Source organism: Protopterus annectens, chromosome 11.part0 (assembly GCF_019279795.1).
Source record: "Protopterus annectens isolate FY-2018-M chromosome 11.part0, PAN1.0, whole genome shotgun sequence".
Classification (NCBI taxonomy): domain Eukaryota; kingdom Metazoa; phylum Chordata; order Ceratodontiformes; family Protopteridae; genus Protopterus; species Protopterus annectens.
The window spans coordinates 6,857,090-6,884,031 of NC_056745.1; the positions used below are offsets into that span (position 1 = coordinate 6,857,090).

A 26,942-nucleotide genomic window follows, 5' to 3' on the forward strand; every position below is an offset into this window, starting at 1 on the left:
CCCAGATAAGGAAAAATCTGAATGCCATGAAGTCTGCAACATGCTATCACAACAGCTAGGTACTTGGTAAATACTCTCAGAGCTGCAGAAAAACTAAAAGGTAAACTGGAGAACTGTAACAGGAGGAAGAGCCAGAGAATCTCAAAAACATTTTGAAAAAAGGATGAATAGGAATGTGGAGATTCAAATCCAAGGGTACCAGAAAAAACTGCAAAAAAACCATCAGAAACAGAGTGCATAGTCAACATTTTGAAACTGGGCACAAGAAGAAAGGTGTTGAGAAAAGAAAGACCTAGGCTAAGTCTCCAGAAGCCCCCTTTCCTGAGAAATGGGAACATTTGTGAATAGAAACCTCACAGAAACCTCTGCCCCTTTGAGAGGGAGTAACTAGTTGAATAGTGCCCGGATCCAAAAGGTCCTAAAGGACTGAGGAAAAAGTAGTAATAAACTTCCAAGACACCCTGCAGCCATGCGAACCCGCTCATCTGCGATGATCAGCGAACCCACTCATCTGCGGTGATTGGCAAACCCGCTCATCTGCGGTGATCAGCGAACCCGCTCATCTGCGGTGATCTGAGAACCCACTCATCTGCGGTCATCTGAGAACCCACTCATCTGTGGTGATCTGAGAACCCACTCATCTGTGGTGATCTGAGAACCCACTCATCTGTGGTGATCTGAGAACCCACTCATCTGTGGTGATCTGAGAACCCACTCATCTGTGGTGATCTGCTGGCAAACTGGAAAAGACAGGGACAATCTTTGAGAAAGAGGAATCTGTCCAAAGGGAAAAAGAGTGGAAGATGGTCACAAGGAAGTAGATTTGTCTGGAAAGGAAAGCTTCTGGGTTTTAGGATCCTTGCCTAGTTTGTCAGGAAATCTACCTTTAGACAGATGTTTACCTTTAACAGGTTGATAATTGTTGTCTCCTGAGGGAAGGACCTGTTTTAGAAGGATAATTCCTCAAGGAAAATTTGTTTTAAGTCTTGCATAAGCTTACCCTTGTCTTGTAAAATGTTAAACAGGTCTGCAGCTGCTGAACTAAACAGATTTTGAGTATCCAAAGCAGAATCCAATAACTTGGCCTTAACATCTTCATGAAGAGACTAAAGCCTAAGCCAAGAATAGCTCTGAATAACTAAAATGGACGCAGCTGTCCTTGAAGAAGCATCAGCGCCATCATAGCCGTACTAAGTGATATCATAGCTGCACTAAGTGACATCATAGCCGTACTAAGTGTCTCTAGCTTCTCAAGAGGCAGGACCAAGCAGGCTTAAGGCCAGGGACTGTTGATCAGAACCAGGCATATCACTGAGGACTTCACTCAGCTGCGGAAGAAGAGATAAAACATACCTTGTTGTGTGTATCTGGTAGCAGAAGTACAAACCTTCTTTCAAAATTTAACTATAGCTCTGCTGTCCTGATCTGCAGGCAATACTTTAGGAGAAGGAATCAGCTTAGTTGGTTTATCATCAGAAAGAGAAATAACAGAAGGATCAGATGTGGGATTCTTTTAAACAAACTTCTGACTATCTTATAAAACCTCAGTTAGAGCCAACCAACTGGTACACTGAAAACTGGAGAGAAGTACTATAGAAAACACGAATCCACCATCAAAAAGTAGACTTTAATACAGCAAAGCTTTTGGTTAAACAACCTTTCTCAATGCTAAAACAGTAACAGTTGGCTGTGGTCATGTTACCTTTTGGCTCTAATTTAAATTTGTTGTAATATATATACTGTTTTAGCATTGAGAAAAGTTGTTTAACTGAAAGCTTTGCTGTATTACAGTCTGTTTTTGATGGTGGATTTGTGTTTTCTATAGAATCTTATAAAACCTACCAGTATTTTTAAGGACAAGAGGCTGAGAATCAGGGAGTTGAGATGCAGCAACAAAAGGTATCCATTAAAGGTTCCAGAGCTAGAGGAATAGCAGACGGCTTGGGGGTCTCCATCTGAAGCAAGGTATATTACCTTTGCTGAACATCACACAGTTTGGCACCCTCCCACTAGAAGTGTTACATTGTTCTGACTACAGAATCCCCAAATGAAAGTTTCCGTGTCAGAGATTCAGGGATATGGCGTCTTCCTCATCAGAAGCCATGGCTAATGGAGAATAACTCTGAGAAGAATAAGCAACAGATTCCTCATCTTCCAAAGAAGATACCCTATGTCTCTTCACAGAAGTACAGGTAAATGGGATCCCAACAGCAAAAAGCACTGGAAAACACTAAGGGGGGACTTTAAAGACATAACAGCCTTGAAAAGACCCCGTGTAAAGTCCTGCCATTTCTTTTGAGGCTCTATACCAACAGGAGAAACATACTTGTTTTTTTGCTTCTTTTTTCTTGGGATATCAGCCCTCAGAAATCTCAGATGGTCAGAACCCTGACGTACCTCAGTAAGAGAACCAGGTACTTCCACACAATCAAGAATCTGAGGAACCCCTCCCATCCCTTTGGAAATAACTAGCATTGGTTCTCCCTTCTCATTTGTAATGGAAGTCAGTTTGGCCCCAGAAGACATGCAACTGGCCCGCTCCATATCAGCCTCCGATAGGGTCATGATAGTGGGAACTGGCAGTATAACTGGGTGGTCCGATCTCAATATCTCACACAGCAGAGACGTTTGGTAGGGGCTGGACATCAAAAGTCTCTGCCTTCAATTTATTAGACTTCTTTAACAGAGGCTGGACATCATAGGTGTGCATGAGGCTAATAGCCCTGGAGCCTTTACAAGTCTAGCTCATAGGATTAGCCTGGCATCGTGACACCTGACCTTAGTTCTCAGTGCCTCTGTTGAGTAGAGCCACTGCAGTGATCCCCGGGGTGAATTTTCTATTTCCCATCCACTCATCAAGATTCCTCTTCAAGAGGGCCAGTGAGTTGCTCTGTTTGACATGTATGGGAAGTCTATTTCACAGCATGGGCAGTCTCTGGGTTATTGTGGTAATGAGGTTGAGGTCCCTGGAGCGTGTGGTGTGGAGGTACTGGGATTTCTTTAGATGTAGTATTTCTAATAGATCTGGGTCAGACATGGCTTTGTAAATCAAGCAGCAATTGCCTCTAAGTAGGTGATATGAGACAGAGCACAGTTGGAGTTTGAGTCTGTCCACATACGACAAGTGTGTAAGGCCTTGGATCCCTTTTGTGAGGTACTTTTGCAGCCTCTCCAGTTGTTGCAGGTGTCTAGTGAGGTACACGCCAAATGGGGCATTGTACTCTATGACTGGCCTAATGAGGGAAGAGTAGAGGGAGACAATGACTTCTTTCTTCCTGGATGCAAAACCCTTAGTAATGAGATGTGCCACACAGAAGGACTTTCTGACCACAGTGGCAATGTGGTGGTCAAAAGCAAAGTTGATGTCAACCTGTGTTCCCAGATCTCTGATAATGCCTTCCATGTTTAGTGGACGACCATCGATGTAGTAATTCATGGGAACAGGGTTTTTCCCAAAGGGGATGACGACACATTTTTTGGCATTGAGCTTAATGCCATGATTCTGACACCAGTCATTGGTCTTAGTGAGGCCTTTCTGTAGTATGTCAACATCACATGGGGAGTTAATAATGGCTCCCAATTTGCAATCGTCTGTGAACTTTGTCAGCCAGAGTCCCTTCATGTTGGCCTGCACTTCTGAGAAGTAGATACCAAACAGGAGAGGATCCAGGCCCGATCCCTGTAGAACTCCACTCGTGACTGGTCGGCAGTCTGACTTGGGGTTAGCTACTTTTACACTGTGGGTTCTGTGAGCCAGTTTGCAACCCACCTAGTGATATAGGGATTGATGCATAGCTTAGTAAGTTTTTCTATGATTCCGGAGTGATGAATGGTATCAAAGGCCTTGGCCAGATCAAGGTAGGCTGTATGAACCACATTGCCTTCATCCACAGCTCTGGTGACTGACTCAAAAAAGTTGACCAATTTGAGCATGCATGATCTACCCTTCACAAAACCAAACAGTGTGGGATCCAAAGTCTGCAGATTCCCTATATCCTTGTTTATTAGGTCCATAATGATGCATTCCAGACTTGTCAGGCTAATGGGGCAATAGTTCCCAGGGTCTGTAGTCATTCCTCCTTTGTGGAGAGGGAGGACTGTAGCAGTGCACCATTTGGTAGGGACAAAGCCTGAGGTGAGACTGTGATTGAACAGGGCACACAGGTAAGGTGCCAGTTCACTCTGTAGTTCATGTAGTACACAGCCAGGGATATTGTCAGGTCCCATAAAAGCTGTATTCTTGGCATTGGACAGTGCTGTTTTAACCTGTGCAGCAGTAATACTGGGTGCCTGGCAATCTACTGGTATTGTGATTGGTTCTTTGGGGTGGTAAAGTTGGCACTGAATCTGTCGGCCAGTATACTGGCAATATCTGTTGGCTTGGTATAGGAGGTACCATTGTGCAGTAGCTCAGAGCAAATCTGGGTATTGCCGTGGAGATTCTTTACATAACTATAGAAGGCCTTGTGGTTGTCTTTACTATCTGCTGCAATTCTGTTTTCATAGCTAGCTTTAGAGGATTTGATGAGGGATCTCAACTTTTTGTTGAGGCTGATAAGGTAATTTTTCCAGTCTTGGGACTTCAACTTATTCCGCATCAGTTTCCTCCTTCTGTTATAGAGTTTGTTTATGGTAGGGGACCACCAGACTGGCTTCCTTATTTTGGAGGAGAGCGTCTCGGTTCTATTGGGTATGGCAAAATCCATGCATTTGTGTACGTGTTCGTACAGTGCACTGGTGTATGACTCAGCAGTCATCAACTATTCTCCATTTGCGTGGGTGCCGTGAAGTTAGCCACCTCTGTTTTTAGGAGCCCAAAGTTAGCTTTGGAGACATTTTTCATGGTGGTTACCTTCGCAGGGGGGTGGGAGGGATGTGGATTTCCAAGGTGATTATTTTGTGGTCGGATCTAAGCAGGGAGGAGTTGACTATTGGTGTAGAGCAACGGTCGCCCATGTTAGTAATGACCTGGTCAAGGATGTTGCTACCTCTAGTGGGGGTAAGAACGAGCTGGTCCAGGGCATTGGAATTAATGAATTCCAGAAAACGCTGGGCAAGTGTATTGGTACATGAGTAGTTTTCCCAGTTAATGGAGAGGAAGTTGAAGTCCCCCAGTATGCGAGTGTTAGGGTGGACCCTAATATTCTCCAGGTGCTTAAGAACGTGGTGTGTGAGTCTTGGGACATGATTGGGGACCTACAGCAGGCTACGACCTGAATCGCTATCTTACCCAATGTTAGCTGCACCTGAAGTATCTCTGATGCTTTATGTTGGGCTACCAGTCTGGAGGTGTGTGCATCCTTTATGAATATGGAAACACCACCACCTTTGGAGCTTCGGTCCAAGTTCTGTGGCCAAAAGGTGTGGCATGAGTTATAGCCTGGTAGTGCAGGGGTACTTTCTGCTGCCTTGAACCAGGTCTCTGTTACAGCACAAATGTCGATGTTCTCCATTTTAAGGAGTACTTTGAGCAAGTGCATTCTGAGATTTCAACTTCAGGGTGGGAAAACTCAACTGGCATCGTGCCTTGAGCTATAAGCTGGACACTGGTTCTCAAGCTACACCAGAAGAGAGGACAAATGGCTGGGCAAGGTCTTAGGAATGAAGAACTCGCAAATGGTTATGTCCTGCACCCAAATATACAAACACTTACTGTGTCAGTCCTTAAGGGGAAACTGTCGCCCAATCACATTTTCCTGTTCTGGTGGACATCTGAAGGACATGCAGTTAACAACAAAGTAGTACATCAAAGAAAAAGGAAGGATCCTCACTGGGGTACTTATGTGCCCCATGGTTTGTTAATCACCTCAAACACAAACAATAAACAGACCGAAAACTAAATATGGTGTTCAAACTGGTGGCAAAGACGTTCTGAGGTTTTAGGGTATGTCTGTCCCTTATGTATCTTTTATCCTCAGACTTAAGTCATACATCAGATGTACGGTGCTTGGAAGGACCTAGGCTTTTGTATGCTGGCTAGACTTATGGCTACCCTTGGCTGAATATCAGTCTTGTAAGGAATACTACAGCTGTGATCTTGGAAAGACATCAGATGTCTTTCCCACACAATATCAAACAGAACAGACATCCATCTCCACAATATCAAAGCAGACCAGACGTCTATCCCCACAATATCCTAGACAGACATCTACCCCTACAATATCATAGCAGAACAGACATCCATCCCACACAAAATCCAAGCAGACCAGATGTCTATCCCCACAATATACTAGACAGACAACCATCCGCACAATATCCTAACAGAACAGACATTCATCCCACACTATATCCAAGTAAAACAGACATTTATGCCACACGATATTCAAGCAAAACAGACGTTCATCTCACATAATATCCAAGCAAAACAGACATTCATCCCACACAATATCCAAGCAAAACAGACGTTCATGCCACACAATATCCAAGCAAAGCAGGCATCCATCCCACACAATATCCAAGCAAAAGAGATATCCTTCCCATACAAAATTCAAGCAGAACAAATGTCCATTCCAAATAAAATCAAAGAAGAACAGATGTCCTTCCCACACAGTATCCAGCAGAACAGTGCACAAAATACATATGTCTGTGTGGCAGTTTAGCACAAAATGCATATGTTTGTGCAGCAGTTTACAAAAAAATGCATATGTTTATGTGGTGGTTTAGCACAAAATGCATAAGTCTGTGCAACAGTTTAGGCATGCACATTTATGCATTTCAGTGAGGAAGAATCTGCACAAGGTGAAGTGGGGCAGCGTCACCTGCACAGGTCATCATTCCAGGTAAGTCTTAAAGTGGGAGTGCATGAGGGTATGCATGTATGCATGTGTCTATGTGCATGTGTGTGTATGTGCGTGTGTATGTGCATGCGTGTGTGTGTACATATGTGCATGTGGTTGTCTGTCTGTGTTCTGTACAGGAACAGTGCACAAGCGTGACTGAGTGGGGTATTTCAGTGCATGTACATAATACTTACTGCCAGGGTACAAGTGCAGGTGTTTATGTGCATTGGGTGACTGTTGCCTTACAATACCTGTGACTGCTTATGGAGAGGCAGATTGTGAATTCAGCACTGATGTGTACGTGTATGTTCTCTATATATAATGGAATGTGTGTGTGTGTGTGTGTGTGTGTGTGTGTGTGTGTGTGTGTGTGTGTGTGTGTGTGTGTGTGTGTGTGTGTGTGTGTGTGTGGTCTGTCTCTGTAGGTTTTTATGACTGTGTGTCCCTGTAGGGTCTCTACTATCAAAAAGAGAAGCCTGAGTAGAGGGGAGATGCAAACTATTGCAACCATGCTCTACTTAGCGTCTCCTGTCCAATAGCTGCTGGGGTGAGTAACGTAGGCAAATTGTGTGTGTGTTTATTCATGTGCGAGTCTGTGTCATCTGCTACATAACATGCTATTTACCACCATAAAAAGGGATGGTGCTTAGAGGTTGTTTCATTTGTTTGAATATGCAGTTCATAGTCGTGTGCAATGCAGTGACATGCAGTTTATGCACGTCAATGAATGATATGCAATTCATAGTCATGTGCAATGCAGTGACATGCAAGTCAATGAATGATATGTAATTTATAGTCGTGTGCAATGCAGTGACATGCAGTTTATGCATGTCAATGAATGATATTAAATGAGAGAAGCACAAATTGCCCTCTCTTATAGGATGATGTGTGCTTCTGCAAACCACAGTAGTGAATCCCTGATCTAGCTCCTTTAATATTCTTAACACTACACTTAAGGTATGAAACCCTCCTGTAATTTGTCATCACTTGCCTTTAACATCTTTAACAGACTTGAGTACTCTTATGAAATGTTACCCTATGATCAAAAACCTCTAAAGCACTATCTGATACTACAAATGAAAACCTAGACATTCTCTCAATCTAGAATTGAATACCTCTAAGGCACTGTCTCATACCTCTTAGCCTCTTAGTGCAAGAAATATGAACAAAGCATAAAATAATGGTGGGGGGGGGGACAAAGGTCCAAAATAGGGACAGATTTTAACTACAGCTTTTATAAACTTAGAAAGTTTCTAAAATAAAAGGATTTATGATAGCATGCATTTTCTGAAGAACAAGAATTCAGAAACTCAAATGTGTGTCATTATTTAGTGACATCTGCCCACGGCGATTTGCCAGAAAACCACAAATTTTATGAGGAACAAACCATAAAAATATGAGACAAAATATGGACACAACTGAAAAATATGGACAGCTGAAAGGTACGATTCTTTATAGAACTTACAATCTTACAGATTCTCTAGTTAATCCCATTCGCTGACTGTATGTTTCAACCGAATTTTATCATCTGATTCAAATGGTCTTTTTGTTTTCTTTCAGGGGTTTTACTTTCGCTAAGGTAAATCACTGAAAAACAAATTCTATGACATATTTTACAATAAATATAACAAAATAAAATAACAAAAACCTTCAACTGTTTGGCTACATTTAGAAGAGAAAAAAGAAGAAACACTGCCACACATGACAATATCACACAATTTGTGTATTATAAATGTAGAAATGGAAATATATCATATTTTTCATAGCTTTTTGCAAGCACTCCCTCATAACATTAGCTACGCCTATCCCATGCTGACCATTTCACAGTCACGTTAGCAAATCATGTCAACTTGTAGATGCCGTCTTGCTGCCTTAAGTTTATTTATGTACTTTTTAGCAGGACTTCAGAATTATTTTTATAGAATTTTTTGGGGGGATAAATTTGTTTTATCTAAATCACTAATCCTTTTTAACACTCCTATTCCTATATGTGTTAAAAAATGAAATATCACATTTCTATACCAAGAAAGGTTACAACTCAGAATTGGAAGAATGACTCTACACCCTCCTTCAAAGAATTTATAAATATTGTAACTGAAGTCACCTGGAAATCATTACAATTAAAGTCAAGAACAACCAGGGTTACCTCTTGCTACAATGCCTGCACAAAACTTAGAGATCTGCTTGACAAGCAAAAAGAACTGCATTTTAAGATTTAATGTAGTGTATAATAACGGACTTGTTGGTTAATAGACACTCCTGTAAACAGTTTTTTCTTTTGTGTGTGAGATTTAGTTGAATTTTTTCTTCATTTGTTATATTCACAAATCTCTAACTGTAAATACTGTTGTGATTATTTTACAAATTGAAAATCCAATAAAAACTTAAAAAAAAAAAGAAATTATTTGAAAACAGTGATGAGTGTACTCGTTTCAGTACTGGGAAGTCTGCTGTAAAGACAGGCCCACTCTTACAAGATGCACAGGAACTCTGCTTTCCCGATGATAACACTCTTCAAGGAGTCAGTGAGCTAAAGACATTTTGACAGCTGTTCTCCAGCAGACAATCAAGCCTTCCTTCTGCTAGTATAACAGATCTGCCTGTTTTAGTAGACGAGTATTCTAAAACAGTTGTCCCATAACGTCTTAATGGGAGGAGTCAAACATGCCAGAGTGCCATGTCATCCACACTAAGGGATCATGTTCTTTGTTTTACTTAGATCCCATGTTCCATGTAAGCATTCCAGTAGCAACTAAGGACAGACTCTGTAAGAGACACCAAGTTGGTCCATCCATGCTTCCACGTGTGAAGAACTAATAGACCCTGCACCCTTAAAGACAACACCTTCAGTGGGATTCCAGTCTCTATCAAAGATTCTGACACTGAAAACGTGCCCAGACAAACAGATCCTAGTCCTCAACTAAAGAGAGGGCAGCAGGCAAAGCACCATCATTCCTGTCCTCCCTATGTCTGCTTCTCTAGATGCCTGATTGGCTAATCAAACCCAGGTCACCTCAGCCATATTCAGAGCTTTTGCCTTCTTCATCAACAAAGCTGGTAGTACCCAGTTACCTACAGAAAATCAGCATCAGGTCTAGTAACATAATGGTCAGATTCATGGGCACCCTGGAACATAGTTCATCTAGTATCTGTGCTTTATGCTCCCTTCGGAAGGCAAGTTCCCCGTCAGCCTTTTTTCGTCTCTATCTTGGTTCTGTCCACTGATCTTCTCACTCTGCACTACATCCTCAAAACATGGCAGTCTCTCCTCAGTTTCCTTTGGAAAAGGTTAAGTGAAGTAGATATTCAATATCTTAATTTTCCAACTTTTCTGTGATCTCCCTCTCTTCTTTTCTCTTTCTGGACAGGTCTGTCCCTCTCTTCCCTTTTTAGCAATATCTTTATAGAAGTCATTTTCCCTTAGTTGACCCTGCCGGGGAGGTCTCTCTCAGACTGTGCCTTTGTTGTCTTCCGATTTCTTGTCATTGACTACCTCTAACTTTTAGAATGCCCAATCTTTTACACTAATTGCTGGTCTCCCCTTCCTGTGTAGACTTCTATTTTTCCCATTCCTCAAAGCCCATTCCTACATCTTGCTTAGTCCCTCAGTTTGCCTTCATTTACCTAACTTGGCTTTGACCAGCTCCTCAGATCATCATAAACAAATACTCTGAAATACTACACCATCATCCATCTTTGTCCTTGTTGTTGACAATCTTCTATCTAAACCACACATTAGATTGATCACTGATGGCAAATGGCATCATCACCTGCACATCCCTAACTGCTTCCACTTTGGTCAGGGACACATCCAGAATGTTGCCCTTTTTGGTACAGTCCTGCACCTGTTAGCTAAACCCTTTACTGTTCAAACTCTCAGTCAAGTCTTGCTCCCCCTCCCATTTTGTGCTTAGAATCTCCTAGTCTGCTCTTGGCAGATTCTCTTTCGCCATGAGTATGCCCATCTTCCTCCAATGTCACCCCTTTGTTCTCCCATCCAGTCTCTTATCCTTCTGCCATGACAGGTCTGGAAGCAGTACATTCTACTTACCTACCAGAATCCCCTTTCCTCCACCTTAAATACCAAGACATTTATCCTAGGCTCTGACAATCCCTGCTCCATTGCCTCCTTCATGGGGTGGCATTTCTCCTCCTCTCCGATGTCACATTTGAAGCTTCAAATACGCAGGTCACTAGTGCACCTTTAGTCATTCCTTTTCTGTCATCCCCAAAAATCCTAAACCCAGGCCAATGTCCACCCCTGTCATATCACTTACCTATGTTTCTATCATAACAGCAATGCTTACCCTTCCCTCCTGATCACTACCTGCTGGTCCCCATCTCCATACACAGGCTCCCCACACACAATTCTTATATTACATTGGACAGCGCAGCGGTGCAGCAGTTAACATTGTCGCCTCACAGCAAGAGGTTGCCCAGTTTGATTAATAGTTGTAGTGCCTTCTGTGCAGATTCTGCATGTCCTCCCTGTGTTTGTGTGGGTTTCCTCCAAGTGCTCCGGTTTCCTCCCACATTGTAAAGACATGCATCTGGAGAATTTCTCCCCAGCCTCCATTGAAAATTGACTCATTCCAAGTCGGACTTTCCCAGTAAACAAATGTTAAATAAATAGTTATTTAAGTAATGACCACCCTCCCCTCCTGTATCACTGCCTGAAGGATCCCATCACCCTACACAGACTCCTTGTATTACATTGTAATACTAAGTAATGTCCACCCTTCACTCCTGTCACTGCCTACAGGTCCCCATCTCCCTATACAAAGTCTGTATATTACATTGTTATATTGTAACACTAAGTAATGCCCACTCTCCGCCCTCCTGTATCCCTGCCTGCAAGTCCCCGTCTCCCTAAATAGACTCCTTATATTACATTGTTACATTATAATACTAAGTCATGTTCACCCTCCCCTCCTGTATCACTGTCTGTAGGTCTGCATCTTCCTATACACACTCCTTATATTACATTGTTACATTGTAGTACTAAGTAATGTTCACCCTCCCCTTCTGTATCACTGTCTGTACAGACTCCTTACATTACGTTGTTACATTGTAATACTAAGTAATGTTCACCCTCCCCTCCTGTATCACTGTCTGTAGGTCTGCATCTTCCTAAACAGACTCCTTATATTACATTGTTAAACTAAGTAATGTCCCTCACCCTCCCCTATTATATCACTGTCTGCAGGACTGCATCTCCCTACAAAGACTCCTTATATTACACTGTTACATTGTAACACTAAGTAATGTCCACCCTCCCCTCCTGTATCCCTGCCTGTAAGTCCCCATCTCCCTACACAGACTCCTTATGTTACATTGTTACATTGTAAAACTAAGTAATGCCCGCCCTCTCATCCTGCATCACTGCCTGCAGTTCCCCACATCCCTACACAGACTCCTTATATTGCATTGTTATACTGCAACACTAAGTAATGTCCACCCTCCACTCCTGTATCACTGCCTGCAGGTCCCCATCTTCTTACCTAGACTCATTGCACTGCATCATAATGCTATCCTGCTATGCAACAAGTTACACAGACTAGCAGGGGTACAAACCAGTGCATCCTTTCTGCTTGTACACTGCATCCCCTCTCTTCTGCACCTTTGACATTCCCACCCCCCCTCCATCTTAGTGAAAGGTACAATCTTGGAGATGTACCTTTAGAGTGCTTAGCTCCAAGCAACAATGCTGTTTCTGAGCTGAGAACAGTGCCTGTTTCCAGCACAGAGCTGGTCTTTCAGCCAGCATTGGCTTCATGCTGTATAATACCTAACTGATTCTCTTGGGCACTCTGTATGGCACGTCTTGTGGCTCCCAGTGGATAATGTACATCAAATGAGTGGTGGTCTTCAGTATGCAGCACAACACAAGACTGGTGGTCTTGAGCATGCTGTACGGCATATAATCTCTGCCCTGGGCATCTGCTATAGCACATGAATGACAGTACTAGCAAGGAGCACATCAGATGACCGATAGTGGTATACATGGCATATTTCAACATCCCTCCTTTAGTTAACATTCAGCTAGTTCTGCCAGCAAATCTGGTTCCTGCAATGTTTATGAGAACCTGTAATATTACAAGAGAGGCACCATACCTGTGAGGTATACATATTAATTCTGCTATCACAGTGCATAGGACTTACATCATGTTATCCCGATTACTGTTGTATGCAAGAGCATATCCCTATTGTTTATTCCTTTTTTTAAGTTTTTTTTTTCATTTTCTCAGCTCTGCACATTCATATACAATGCCTATATTGTCTATTGGGCCTTCTATCTATTTCCTGAGTGGCCATAAAGAACTGATGTATTAAATTTCTACCACTACTCTGTATATTTTTGTATTATTACTAAAATGGTACATGCCATCCATCACTACTCTGTATATTTTTATATTATTACTAAAATGGTACATGCCATCCATCACTACTCTGATATTTTTATATTATTACTAAAATGGTACATGCCATCCATCATTACTCTGTATATTTTTATATTACTACTAAAATGCTACATGCCATCCATCACTACTCTGTATATTTTTATATTACTACTAAAATGGTACATGCCATCCATCACTACTCTGTATATTTTTATATTATTACTAAAATGGTACATGCCATCCATCACTACTCTGTATATTTTTATATTATTACTAAAATGGTACATGCCATCCATCTCAGCCCATAGCCTGGAGGCTACAGTTCAACCACTCTAGATTCTTAGTAAGCTTACCCCTCTCAATTACTGTCTCATTTAGGGTTCCAAGCCCTCAAATGACTATCCCTGCAGCATTTCCAGTTTGGCTATTTTCTTTCAATTCCTTTAGTGACCATGTAGCTTCAGTACCATCAACTCCTGGTTCTGCTTTGCACCTCACTGTGTAGCTTTGGTACAACTGACTCCTGGTTGTACGTCATCACCTCACTGTGTAAATCCAGTTTTATCCCCTTCCGTACTGATGCCACATTTTCACACATCTGCACCATCACCTTCCTGTGTACCTCTATGACCATCTAACTTACAGTCTGATAACATGTGCCTGGAGTTCTACACCTCATTATGCAATTCTAGTTTGATCCCCTCACCTACTGGCACCACATGGCCGCACATCTGCACATCACCACCTATGTACCTCTGTGACCATCTTTCTTACCTACTGATGCAATGTGCTTATAGTTCCAGACAATTTCCCTAACGTAAGGTCTTCTGTAACTGCAGTTGTATTCTGTCACTTCTCGTGGTTACGTTCTGGCACTATGTGCGCCTGGTTTGGTACCGGTATCGCCATGTGTGGCTATGACACCATTTTCCTTACCTACTGACACCATGTGCTCATAGTTCTGCACCATCACCAGCCTGTGCAGTTCCTTCTCTTCTTTGTTCAACATCTTCCACTCTTCCCTTGAAAAATCCACAGCAACATCATCAAAGGTTTCAGGCAGCTGAAAGAACAAGAGATTTATTTATTACTTTTTGTTATCACTGTATAGGTCAATTTGAAAGTTTCTAACAAGTTAAAACAGAATGTTAACATATAGTTAAAAAAGTGCATAAATTTAGTTTTGTTTTTCCCAACAACAACATTCTTTTACACAGTTTCTTCAATAAAATGAACAAGAGGGAGAAACTTGTGTTTCTCCCTCTTGTTCATTCTATTGAAGAAACTTTGTTTGCTGGTGTGAGAGGGAGTTAATTCAGAGTGGCTACACTATTGACTTTCACAACATTCTTTTACACCCCAACAATAACAACATACATATCAGACAAGTAATAGAAGAGTTTCCTATATGCCATTTAGTTTGGACAGGGAGCTGTAAATCTTAACAGGAACAGAATCCCAGAGTCCTAAGATAAGAATGCAGACAGTACAATACAATTAATATTATTGTGTATGATAGTGCTGTGCCTATGTAAAACCACATGGGTAAACATGTGAAGAAGACAACATGTGAATATCATAGCACATAGTGACATGTATGTGTGTAGCTGCATGGTGAAATGCCAAATGCATTCTGTGTTCACACTGTGGTGTGCAAAATACAAATGCCACTCATCATTAGCAAAATCATGGGAAGAGATGTGGGCAGAAATGTAAAAAAAGTAGAAAAACAGCCTTGTTTTCATGCTGTGCAGAAATCTTAAACCTTTACTGGATTATAGATGTACCCCTGTAAAATAAAAAAGACAGTGCATGGTCCATACTAACAGGGCAGATATATCAGAAGATACCCTGCTGTGTACAGTTCAGCAGAGAATACTATTCTGCAGAATGACAACAAAAACTGACTTACTCTACACAACAAAGCTGGCAAGTACCTATGTGTGCGCACTCTGTGAAGATCTCAAGCAGCAAAGATTATTGTCAAGGCAGTACAACTCGCCCGATTGTGATGTAAGCAGTATGTCTAGCTGGCTCAGACAGTGCCATTACAAGCAGGATCATATATATGAGGCACATCATGCCATGGGAAGCTATGGACTGTAGTACAGAAATTGTACAAAGCACTGCAAATAATGTACTATGAGACATATCACCCCTGCACTGCAAATTAAATGCATGTTATGTTTGACACAAATTATAACAAAAATGCAGACAATAAGGGAATGTGGACTAAAATAACATTCTGGCACTAAAGCAGTTATATTGGACACCGGTAAGCGTATCAAAGTAGGTAATGGCTACATTCTTATTTCAAGTTAAATACAGACAGGGCCCTTCTTGGTAGGTCCTATGACTTGGCTTATCCCTCCACCAGTACTCAAGTAGGATCTGTTTTCTGCATGTTCCCTCATTTGAGGAATGATCGACATGCACCTTTTTTGATACACGTCATGATTTTATCCACTGACTACATATGTAAGCATCCCTCATGACAGTTGTCCCTTTACTGATAACAGCATCCTCCTGTAAATGAAAAACAGCAGTAAATTGTTGGCACCCATTACAGACAAGTGATACAGGACATACTTGCATGATTTGCAGGAAAATTTAAATAGGTTCATAGGTTCATAGGTTCATAGGTAGATACTGGGCTATCTGCCCGAAGAAATATATTAGCCCAGTCACATTGTGCGATATTCACTGCCCCTTTAGTAGTTCCCTAAATCCTTGTACTAGCAGCTAGTACCCTTGGCCCCTATCTAGTAGTGCTGTTGGTGTGATCCCCGGTGTGAACTTTCTGTTACCCATTCACTCATCAAGGTTCCTCTTGAAGAGTGATAGTGAGGGGCTCTGTCTTATGTAGATCGGGACCCTGTTCCATAGTAAGGGAAGTCTCTGCGAAGGGAATCTATCCCTCCAGCATGTTCTATTCATTGTTGTGTTGAGGTTTATATCCCTAAAGCGTGTAGCTCGAATAGATTTGGTTTTGCTAAGATGAGGCATGTTCAACAATTCTGGGTTGGACATGGCTCTGTACGTTAGACAGAGATCACCTCTGAGAAAGCGGTATGCAACAGAGAACAGTCTTAGCTTTTTCAATCATGCTGCATAGGGCAACTGTTTGAGGCCAGTAATCCTCTTTGTTAGGTACCTCTGTGGTCTCTCCGGCTGCTGGAGATGTTTAGCCAGGTACATTCCAATTGGTGCATTGTACTCAATAATGGGTCTGATGAGGGAAGAGTAGAGGGGCACCATTACATCCTTAGATCTTGATGCAAACCCTTTCATGATCAGATGGGTCACATAGAAGGATTTTCTAACCACTTTGGCAACATGGTTATCAAAGGAAAGCTGACTATCTACTTGGGTCCTTAGATCCCTTATTTCTTCTTCAGATTTCAGGGGATTACCTCCTATGTTGTAGTTTGTGGGTACTCTGTTTTTTCCAAAGGGGATTACTACACATTTTTTGCATTTAGCTTGAGACCATGGCTTTGACACCATGCATCAGTCTCATTTAGGCCCTTCTGGAGGATCTCCATGTCGGCCGGAGACTCTATTATAGCACCCAGTTTGCAGTCGTCCGCAAACTTAGTCAGCCACAGCTCTTCCGTGTTTGCCTGTACTTCTGAGAAGTATATGCCAAACAGGAGGGGCCCCAGGACAGAGCCCTGAGGCACACCACTCGTTACTGGTCTGGATTCGGACATAGATCCCGCTACTCTTACTTTATGGGATCTGTCTGAGAGCCAGTTTGCGATCCATCTTGTGACGTAAGGGTTTATGCCCAGGCTAGTGAGCTTATCAATAACACCTGAATGGGGAATGGTGTCAAATGCTTTAGCAAGGTCAAGGTAAGCCGTGTGTACCTCCTTTCCCTTATCTATAGCCTGAGTAACTGTCTCAAGGAAATCCACCAGTTTCAGGAAGCATGATCTACCCTTGACGAAGCCGTACTGTGTGGGGTCCAGCAACTGGAGGTTCCCAATCTCTCCATTTATGAGTTGCATAATGATTGGCTCCATAGCCTTACAGATCAGACTGGTCAGGCTTATTGGTCGGTAGTTCCCAGGGTCAGCTGTGGCCCCACCCTTGTGTAGTGGGTCCACCACTGCTGTGCACCATTCTATGGGCACATATCCTGTGGAGAGGCTGAGACTGAACAGAGCATTAAGATGCGGGGTTAATTCATTTTGGAGCTCGCGTATGACACAGCCTGGGACACCATCTGGTCCCATGGAGGCAGTATTTTTAGCTTTAGATAGAGCCTTGTTAACCAACGTATCAGTAATAATTGGACTTACACAATCCCCTGGAATGGTAATAGGCCCTGTAGGTGGTGGGGGGGGGGGGGTTTGCACTGAACCTGTCAGCAAGATGTTGGCAATGTCAGAAGGGTCAGTGTATTTTGTTCCATTTTGTACTAGCTCAGAACAGACCTGAGCATTGCCATTTAGGTTTTTGATGTAGCCATAGAAGGCCTTATGGTTATCCTTGGCAACTTTCTTTTCAAAATTAGCTTTAGTTGACTTGATGAGGGCCCTCAATTTCTTACTAATGCTGATCAGGGATGATTTTTCTACTTGAGATTTGGCCTTTTTTTGTATGTCTCCTCCTTTTATTGTAAAGTTTGCTTATGGCCAGGGTCCACCAGACTGGTTTCTTCTTGCTTGAGGAAGGAATCTTGGTTTTATTTGGGATAGCACGGTCCATGCAATCCTGAAGATGCATATAGAGTGCCTTGGTGTAGGATTCCGCATCCTGGATATCATTATCCTTCTGCAAGGGAATAGTGAAGCTTTCCACTTCTGATGCAAGTAGTTTGAAGTTTGCTTTGGAAAGGTTTTTGACTATAGTTTCCTTAACTGGGGGAGGTGGAGGGGTGAGGATGTCCAGGGTTATCAGTTTGTGGTCAGATCTGACCAAGAAGGGAGTGATAACAGGTGTGGTACAATGGGCGCCCATATTTGTGATGATTAAAGCCAATATGCTGTCCCCTCTAGTGGGGGAACATACTAGTTGTTCAAGGGCATTTGAATTTATAAATTCTATGAATCGCTGAGCATAGGGGTTGGAACATTGGTAGTTCGCCCAGTCTATACCAGGGTAGTTGAAATCACCCAAGATTATGGTGTTGGGTAGGACCTTTTTATTTTCCAATGTCTCAAGGAATGCAGAGTGAGCATCTTGGAACATGGTGGGCGATCTATAACCAGCTACGACTTGAAATGTGGTTTTGCCTGCTGATAGTTGCACATGGATGATCTCTGGGGCATCATGCTACGCTACTAACCTGGAGATATGGATATCCTTGATGAATATGGATACACCTCCGCACTTTGTACTGCGATCTGGTAACTGAGGCCGGAAGGTATGATATGAATTGTAATCTGGCAGTGCTGAGGTGCTCTCTTGAGCCTTAAACCTGGTTTCCATCACTGCACAAACATCAATTTTCTCCATGCTGAGGACAGCCTTGAATGTGTGCATTTTGAGGTTGAGACTTCTGGCGTTGAGTAGCATTACCCTTAGGTTTTGGTTACCTGTGCTGGTTACGGTGGTTGGTTTATCCTTTGAGCCTTGCCTAAAAAAGGCACTATGGGGACGGCAAGAGCCTTGGCCAGTATTCGAAAACCTAGGGGTGACAGGTGCAGCCCATCTCTGGCGAAACAGTGAGGCTTGTCTATCATGTCATCCCAGGCAGACAGACACTGGATCCCCTTAGAATGACACCAGAAGCTCAGCCAGTTGTTGAAATTGATCATTTTGTCTTTGTATTGTGGTATCATTCTAGGTGAAGGTAGTATGCTACTCAAGGTCAGGGTCATACCAGCTTGGGCTACATGATCAGAGAGCTCCTCAATGTCTCTTTTCATGCAGTCCAGGGAGGTACGTCTTAGATCACTCACACCAACATGTACAATGACAGTGTCATACTTGTACTTGTTCTGGAGTGACCTAAGTGCCTGTGTTATGTGGCGGATCCGAGCACCCAACAGGCAGCTGACAGTAACCTTCTCCTTGTTCGGCCTGGTGAGTGGAACATCCGTGTGCCTTACTATAGAGTCTCCTATTACTAGCGTGTTAGGTATGGTGTTTTGCCTTAAGGACTGTTGTGAGGCACACTGCTGAGGTGAATTATGTGTTTTCTGGCTTGTGTTTGGGGGTGCAGGTTGCTTGCTTGTCTGCTTTGGAGGGCACTGTTTCTTTTTCAGATTGGTACCTAGTGCCTCCGAATATGTTTTTGTGTATTTATGCGTATGTTTTGCCGGTGCTTGTTTTGTAGATTCATGTGTGACAGGTGGTGTGATGCAAGTGTGTCCCTTAAACTCTTGACTGTCTGTTACAGTCATGGGTTGAGAGCGCTTAGCCTCCAGTCTGGCTGTGTATTTGCATCTCTCACAAGTGTTTGTGTCTAGAGGTAAGAGGAGAGGGTTGTCTGTATACATGAGGCAGTTGTGACATTGCCTCAGGATGCCCAATTCCACCAGATGAACTGGAAAGTACACCTGAAGCTGACCTCTGGACATGCTTTGAAGAGTAAATTGAACTTAAGTCCTGCGGACGATCGAGGGTCTTATGCTATATTATAATAGTGCTGTCTAGGAAATTTGGAGAATAATAGTGCTGTCTAGGAGATTAGGACAAGTGCTGATTTCTGTTTTGCAAGTGCTGCAATAAGAGCAGCTGATCTGAAGCACTTGAGTTGAGACTTGCCTAGTTCTAAGGGAAAATTTACAGCACAGACTTTGTGGGGCCAGGAATAGCATACCCCAGCTAACCGGCACTGCCCGATGCAGCTCTGCGAATGCTAAGGCTAGTTGGTGGGACAGCCATCTTGCAGGGAGAATGAAGCAAGTAGCTCTTCATCCAATACAGCTAAACACAGACAATCCTCCTTGCCAGGTCCTATGCATTGGTTGAGTCCCAAGCAGTAAAACCACCAGAGTGTAGAGAACTGCAGGGCCAACAAGTGGATAGAATATTGGGGATCACCTACTAAGAAAGGTCTAACCCCGCAGTTATGGGTACAGTGCTACCTGGAAATGAGAGCATGGGAAAAAAGCCAGACAAGGACAGATTAAGCAAAACACAAAGGTAGCTAGGCCTACACAACAGCAAACAAAACAGCAACTATAGCTACATGTTAGAAAGCCCCCTTCTAGAAGGAACCCAAATGCCCACCCTACAATGGAGACAAGGCAATCCACACCCAGAGCAGTGGAAATTAATCAACTGTCCCACTAAACCAGAGTACATCCACTCTGGACAGCTCCTAGTACAAGACTGCACTAGTCTCAAAAGAGAAAGGCCACTCTCAGTCCCCCCACAAGGAAACAGAAGTAGATATGTTCTGTCCAGAAACACAAACCACTTTCTCAAAAGAAACAGAAAAAGGGGTCAGTCCTCAAAAGGTGCAGGGAAAGAATATCCACTGTCCTGCAAGCCTGAGAAGGACACTCAAGGAAGGCGTAGCCACTAGGAAGGAATGAAGTAGCCATTGGATGATCTCCCATACCACTGTGCCCAATAATGCTATAGTAGACAGTGAAGCCTGTCAAACAAAAAGACAAAAGGGGAAAGACATGCAGATAAGGATGGAATAGTTTCAAAACAGCCTGCTTGACCAGCCAAAATGAGGTCCTGCCCTGCCCTCCACCATAAGGCAAAGGCAGACCCTACTCTAGCCCATGCCAACTGCAAATGTAACGCTGCATCGTTACAATACTAGAACTGTCAAACCTCAAACAGTACAACCAGGAAGGACAGTACTTTGTGAACAGTAATACAGTTACCAGGAATGCCTAAAGGCACACTGGGAATTACCAAGCAAGACTGTAACATCAGCAGGCTAACCAGAGGGATTCCCACCAGTAGCCTAACATCAGAATTGAACCTCTGCAGAGAAGTACAGAAAAAAATCCCAGTGTATAGCACACAGTCTGAACAGAGCTAGGCAAATACATTTGTGAAAACACAAAACTGCAGCCACGTAGATGACCTACATTCTGTAATAGACAACATGGTCACACAACAACATGACAAAATCGTGTCACCTGATCCAAGTGAGTGTTAAGAGGCACACATGCAGAGCCCTGTAATCCCAAACCCTGGCTGTGGATGTACACTGCATGTAAAGAAGAGAGCAGAAGCATATGATCAACACATAACATTTGTCTGTTTCATGCTATCTATCAAAGGAAAAAAACTTCAAAGACCAATTCACATTAGGTTCAAGCAAGGCACCCTTTATTAACTGACGTAGTTAGACACAGCTTTCTGTATTGTTCTACAGAAAATGTTACTAGACATTGCTAACTAGTTAGAATATCTGCTGATTTGCAAAACATTTGAGAAAAACAACCTGGCCTTGGGGCTTATTTTAGCCCACCACAAACTTTCAATTCTTCAGTTGTGCAGTTCTAATACGTGTTACATTTTGCCTAGATTCAAGGTACATTTCTAGCTTAGGTACAAGTAATGCTGACTATGGTTTAAACTTTCAAGCATCCATTGTTTTCTTTATCAAAGCTTCTAGCAGCTGTGTACTTTCTCATGGCATAAGCAAAAAATCAATAACTCTTTGTTAAGTTTCATGACATTAGCAGAAATGAATTGTCTCTTGTTATTTTCATGACATTAGCAGAAATAGAATGCTTCTTATTATTTTCATGACATTAGCAGAAATCAAATGCTCCTTGTTAAGTTTCTAATAGCTGTGCAGATTCATGCAGTGTGAACAGAATAAATGTATTAACCCTTTTAAACCTCAAATGCACAAAGCATGCATATTACTAATACATATTTGTCTAACATTTCCCCCTTTTAATACTTTTATTCTACTTTCAAAATAAGCATAAACAGTTTTTTCTTCCCCTAACCTTTTCCTACTCAGGATTTGCAGTTAAGATAGTTATTCAGTTTAAACTTATGAAAGCATTTTCAGTTTTTTAGCAATTCTTCAAGTTCAGCTCCTTGGTATAAGGTTTCTGAAACTGACATGTCTATAAAGTCTTTAATCAGTCTTTTCATGCAGGGGATGCAGCAGCACACACATACCACCAGTAGGATCATTCCTACACAGATGGCAATCAGGATGTTCATTAGGATACTGCCCCACCCCCCAAACAATCTCTGGAAAAAGTCTGTCAATGGATTTGGTCCTGGTTTGGTCATAGCTGACACCTGCTGAATTACCTCAAGATGATTGTCTATCTCGTGTTTGTGATCAGGAACATACGAACAGCACTCCTCCTGGATTAAAGCGCACATACCTCCTCTCGCCGCTAGGGTGAAGTCAAGACCCATGCGGTTTTGAAGCACTACAGTTCTCATGGCAGTCAGTTCATCAGTCACCAATTCTAGGGCAGAAAAGGTTGCATTGCTCATTATTTCGAGAAGTTTAGACAATTTTCTCAGTTCCCAGATTGATTTTGTTGCTCCATATGCTGGCAGTACACCTTCCCATGAGATGATGGTATCACTCAAGTCCATATGTGACAGTCCATTTTTCCCTAAGCCCACAGCATGATGGTTTTTCCAGCCCGCATTGATTTGCCCCACTGGATTGACAGGCTTCTTGATTTCTCGTCGAATATTCCGAACTTTCCCCTGAGGTAAAACTGCTGTGTGTCGTATGGCCGGAACCAGGTACCCCAAATAACAACTGCCGGACCAATTCTCAGCTAACCACTTATATGCTTTCCTACCACATACAAAGTAGCAATCTTCTATTTTGGTGGTAATTTTACTATGTCCTGGCTCTGGATGAAACATTTTTTGTCTATCATAGACAGTTGTCTATAAAGGTCAGCATTATGTTTTACTTCATCAGTTGTCCTATGCATCAGTTCAACAAATGAATCATAGCTCGTGTTGCAATAGGATCCTGTGTTATCAGTTTTATTGTAGCATCTATAGGGAACAGTCACATTGCAATTGCTCCAACCCACCTGAACTGCATCATTTTTGTAAAAACACACAGTCCCCTTCTGTCGAACCGACAAGTGCAATGCTACTTTATCTTGTGATGTGACATCTGATGTATCATAGACTAAGTTTTCCCAGGTCTTGTTGGCTCCTAGGGGGACTGAAGTTAACAATAACCCCCCGTATGCTGTTGGCAAAGCTGTGCAAATCCAGCAATTCGAAACATTGAAGTTCTCAGCATACACATATTTGATTGCCTGGTAAGCGTTGAAGTTTGGGTGCCACTCTGCATGTAACTCTGCATGCTTGTTCAGTCCAGTTTGTGTGGCTGAGAAAAGGAATGGCCACAACAAAAAGATTATTGTCACTAGTACAGTCAACAAGATGGTTATGCAATACTTCTGAGGAAACGGTTGTTCTGCATTTCTGTTTTCTCCGACTCTTCCGAATAGGTGCATTTGGATCTTACTGGATTCTGTCACCTTTATTTCAGACATGTGTTCTTACTCTCTGCCCTAATAGGATCTTCAGCACTGATGGTTTCTTCACTGGGGTTGAGATGGATCAGTCCTATTGATCTGACCCCCCTTTGTAGCCAGGCTTTGTGCTGAGGGCCCCGATGGAGAGGTAAGATTTTTGTCCAGTTCAAAGTTCTTAACTAGTTTGCAGTGCGTCAGATGGATCCATGAAGCTCGCTCTGCTATCTTGACTGCAGTGGGTGTCAAAAGAAGCACCTGGTAGGGACCTTCCCACCTTGGGGATGACCAACTCTTCTACTTTATAACTTTTATCCACACTCAGTCTCCGGGTGTCACTGCCACTTCTGATGTCTCGGTTTGTTTTCTATCTGAAATAGAATTTGACTGCAACAGATGTTTAGAATTCATTAATTTCCTCATATATTCAGCTAGTGTAAAATCAGCTTCCTGGTCTGAGGACATGAGAAGTTTCCACTGGGGTGTATAATAAGCCCTTCCAGATAACTTTTCAAAAGGAGTCAATCCTTTTGCAGTCAGAACAGTTCTCATGCTCAACAGTGCCAGGGGCAAACAATACAGCCAATTTTTTCCTGTCTCAGCTATTAACTTTCTTAATTTATTCTTTACTATACCATTATGCCTTTCAACTAGCCCTGCAGATTGTGGATGGTATGCACAATGATTTTTTAAAGAAATACCAAAATGCTTACTTAACTGCTGTATGGTTTGGTTTACAAAGTGTGTACCGTTGTCACTGTACATCCTTTCCGGAATTCCAAATCTAGGAATGATTTCTTTGACAAGTACTTTTGCCACCGTAGCTGCATCTGGATTTTTGGTTGGAAAAGCTTCCACCCATCTGGAAAACATATCTACAATGACAAGACAATACTTCTTATTTTCATATTTGTTCAGTTCTATGAAATCCATACAGATAGTGCAAAACGGATATGGTGGTGTAGGGAAATTCCCTTGCTTGGGCTTTATTGCCCCCTGAGCATGATGTTTGTTACAAATTTGACACATCAAACAGAATTTTTTAGAGTAGTTTGTAAATCCGTACGTTTGGTTTACTAGCTGTACCATCCCCCCTTTTGAGACATAGCACTGCCCATGGCTCAACAAAGCTGCATATTGAAACAAATTAGAGGGTAATATCAGTTTTCCCTCTTTAGAGATGTACAGCCCATTCTCGAGGATTGCTCTTCGTTTTATCCATCGTTGTTTTTCAGCTTGTCTAGTAAGAGTCTGCATTGTTTTTGACATGTCTAAATCTAAAGTTTCAGAGGGTTGTAATTCCTCATTTAAAAGAAATACTTCAGAAGCTGCTTGTTTTGCAGCTATATCAGCTCTTGCATTACCTTTTGAGTTTCTATCTTGTTGCTTGGTGTGAGCTGTGCATTTACAAATAGCTACTTTCTGAGGTAACTGAATAGATTCTAAAAGATCTAAAATAAACTGTGCATGATTTATAGGTTTGCCAGTAGATGTTATCATTCCCCAGTTTTTCCAGTGTTGCGCAAAAACATGTACAGTAGAAAAAGCGTACTGGCTGTCAATAAAAATGTTTACACATTTACCCTTTGCTAAGGTACATGCCCGTGTCAGGGCAATCAATTCTGCTGCCTGCGCAGATAAGTCGTGTGGTAAAGGTTTTGCTTCTACAATCTCAGTATTAGAGACTAATGCATATCCTACTAGGTTCTGTCCTGCAGGACCCCTTTTGCACGAGCCATCCACATAGTATGTCACCTTGGCATCATCCAAGGGGACATCCGTGAGATCTTTTCTAGGTAGTGTCTTTTGCTCAATTACCTGCAGGCAGTGGTATGGTGTGCCATCTGCAGGGGTCGGGAGCAGAGTAGAAGGGTTCAAAGTCATGCATCGCTCAACTGTCATATGAGGTTGGCTCAACAATATGGTCATACAGGAAAGATGCCTAGCAGGGGAAAGATATGCTACCTTTTCTTGCAGTAAAATAATCACGACTCCATGAGGTACTCTCAAAGTGAGAGGGTGGAATAAAACTACTGAGGCTGAAGCCTGCACTGCCATTGCAGCTGCAACTACTGCCTGTACACAGTGGGGTAAGGACCATGCCACTGGGTCTAGTTGTGATGAATAGTAAGCAATGGGGCGTTGCTTATCCCCATGTTGCTGTGTTAGTACTGATGTCATGTAACCCTGCTTACAATCTACAGTTTGGAAAAAACGTTTATGGTAGTTTGGTAATCCCAGAACTAATGAGGATGCTATTAACTGCTTTAGTTTACAGAAGGCAGATTCTGCCTCTGGTGTCCATTGTAACAAATCCTGAGCTTCTTATATAGTCAGTCAGAGGTGCAGATTCCAAGGCATAGTTTAGAATCCAGCTCCGGCAAAAATTAGTTGTACCCAGGAAGGACATCATTTCCTTCTTGGTAGTGGGTTTTGGTGCTTGCAAAATTGCTACTTTTCTGTCCTCATCTAATGTTCTACCTTCCTTGGATATTACATATCCCAGGTATTTGATTTGTTTTTTTTCCAAAGCTGCAGTTTATTCTTATTTACCTTATGTCCTTCAGCGGCTAAAAATTGTAATAGTGCTATCGTATCTTCTCTACAATCCTGCTGGGTGGGGGGTGCCAGGAAGACATCAACATAAAGTAAAATCTGACTGCCTATTGGTGGGGTAAATTCTGCCAAGTTGCTTGCCATTTCTTGTGAGAATATTGTTGGACTTTCACAATATCCCTGTGGTAGTCGCGTATATGTATACCTTTTCCCCTGAAATGTGAATGCAAACCAATACTGGCTATCAGGGTGTTTAGGTATCGAAAAGAATGCATTGCTGATATCTACCACAGAAAAATACTTTTGTTGAGGTTTTAAATCATTCAACAGGGTGTGTGGGTCTGGTACCGTGGGCGCCCTTGGTATTACTGCGTCATTTACAGCTTGTAAATCTTGGACCATATGCCATTCTCCATTGGCCTTTTTAACTGGAAATAAGGGCGTGTTACATGGTGAATCGGGAGATTCTACTAGTATTCCTCCTTTAAGTAAGGCTGCTATAATAGGCTTTATCCCTGCCTCTGCATCTTTTCTTAAGGTATACTGTCTTTTTTGTGGTCTGAATGCTGACTTTGGCATGATAGTAACTGGTCCCGCTGTACGAATAAGTCCTACATCTGATTTCCCTGTTGACCAGAGAGTCTCTGGTATATTTTGTAAGGCAGTTTCTTCCTCCTTTAGCAGGAGCACTTCTGTGGCTCTGCTCAACAGTGGCACAGGAAAATCATTTTCTTGGGTGGAGAAAGCCAGGGTACCTTTGGCTATGCTTATATAGGCCCTAGAGCTAATAGCCTAGT

General features: G+C 42.4%; 1 protein-coding gene across 1 annotated transcript in view; it reads right to left on the reverse strand.

Annotated features, from left to right (window-relative positions):
- Positions 1–26,942, reverse strand: part of LOC122815110 (gastrula zinc finger protein XlCGF57.1-like) — a 91,873-nt gene that overhangs the window by 56,595 nt on the left and 8,336 nt on the right. The window contains exon 2 of the mRNA XM_044087353.1: positions 14,117–14,243. Coding sequence (XP_043943288.1) covers positions 14,117–14,243 — 127 coding nt within the window. The remainder of the gene's footprint in view (positions 1–14,116; positions 14,244–26,942) is intronic.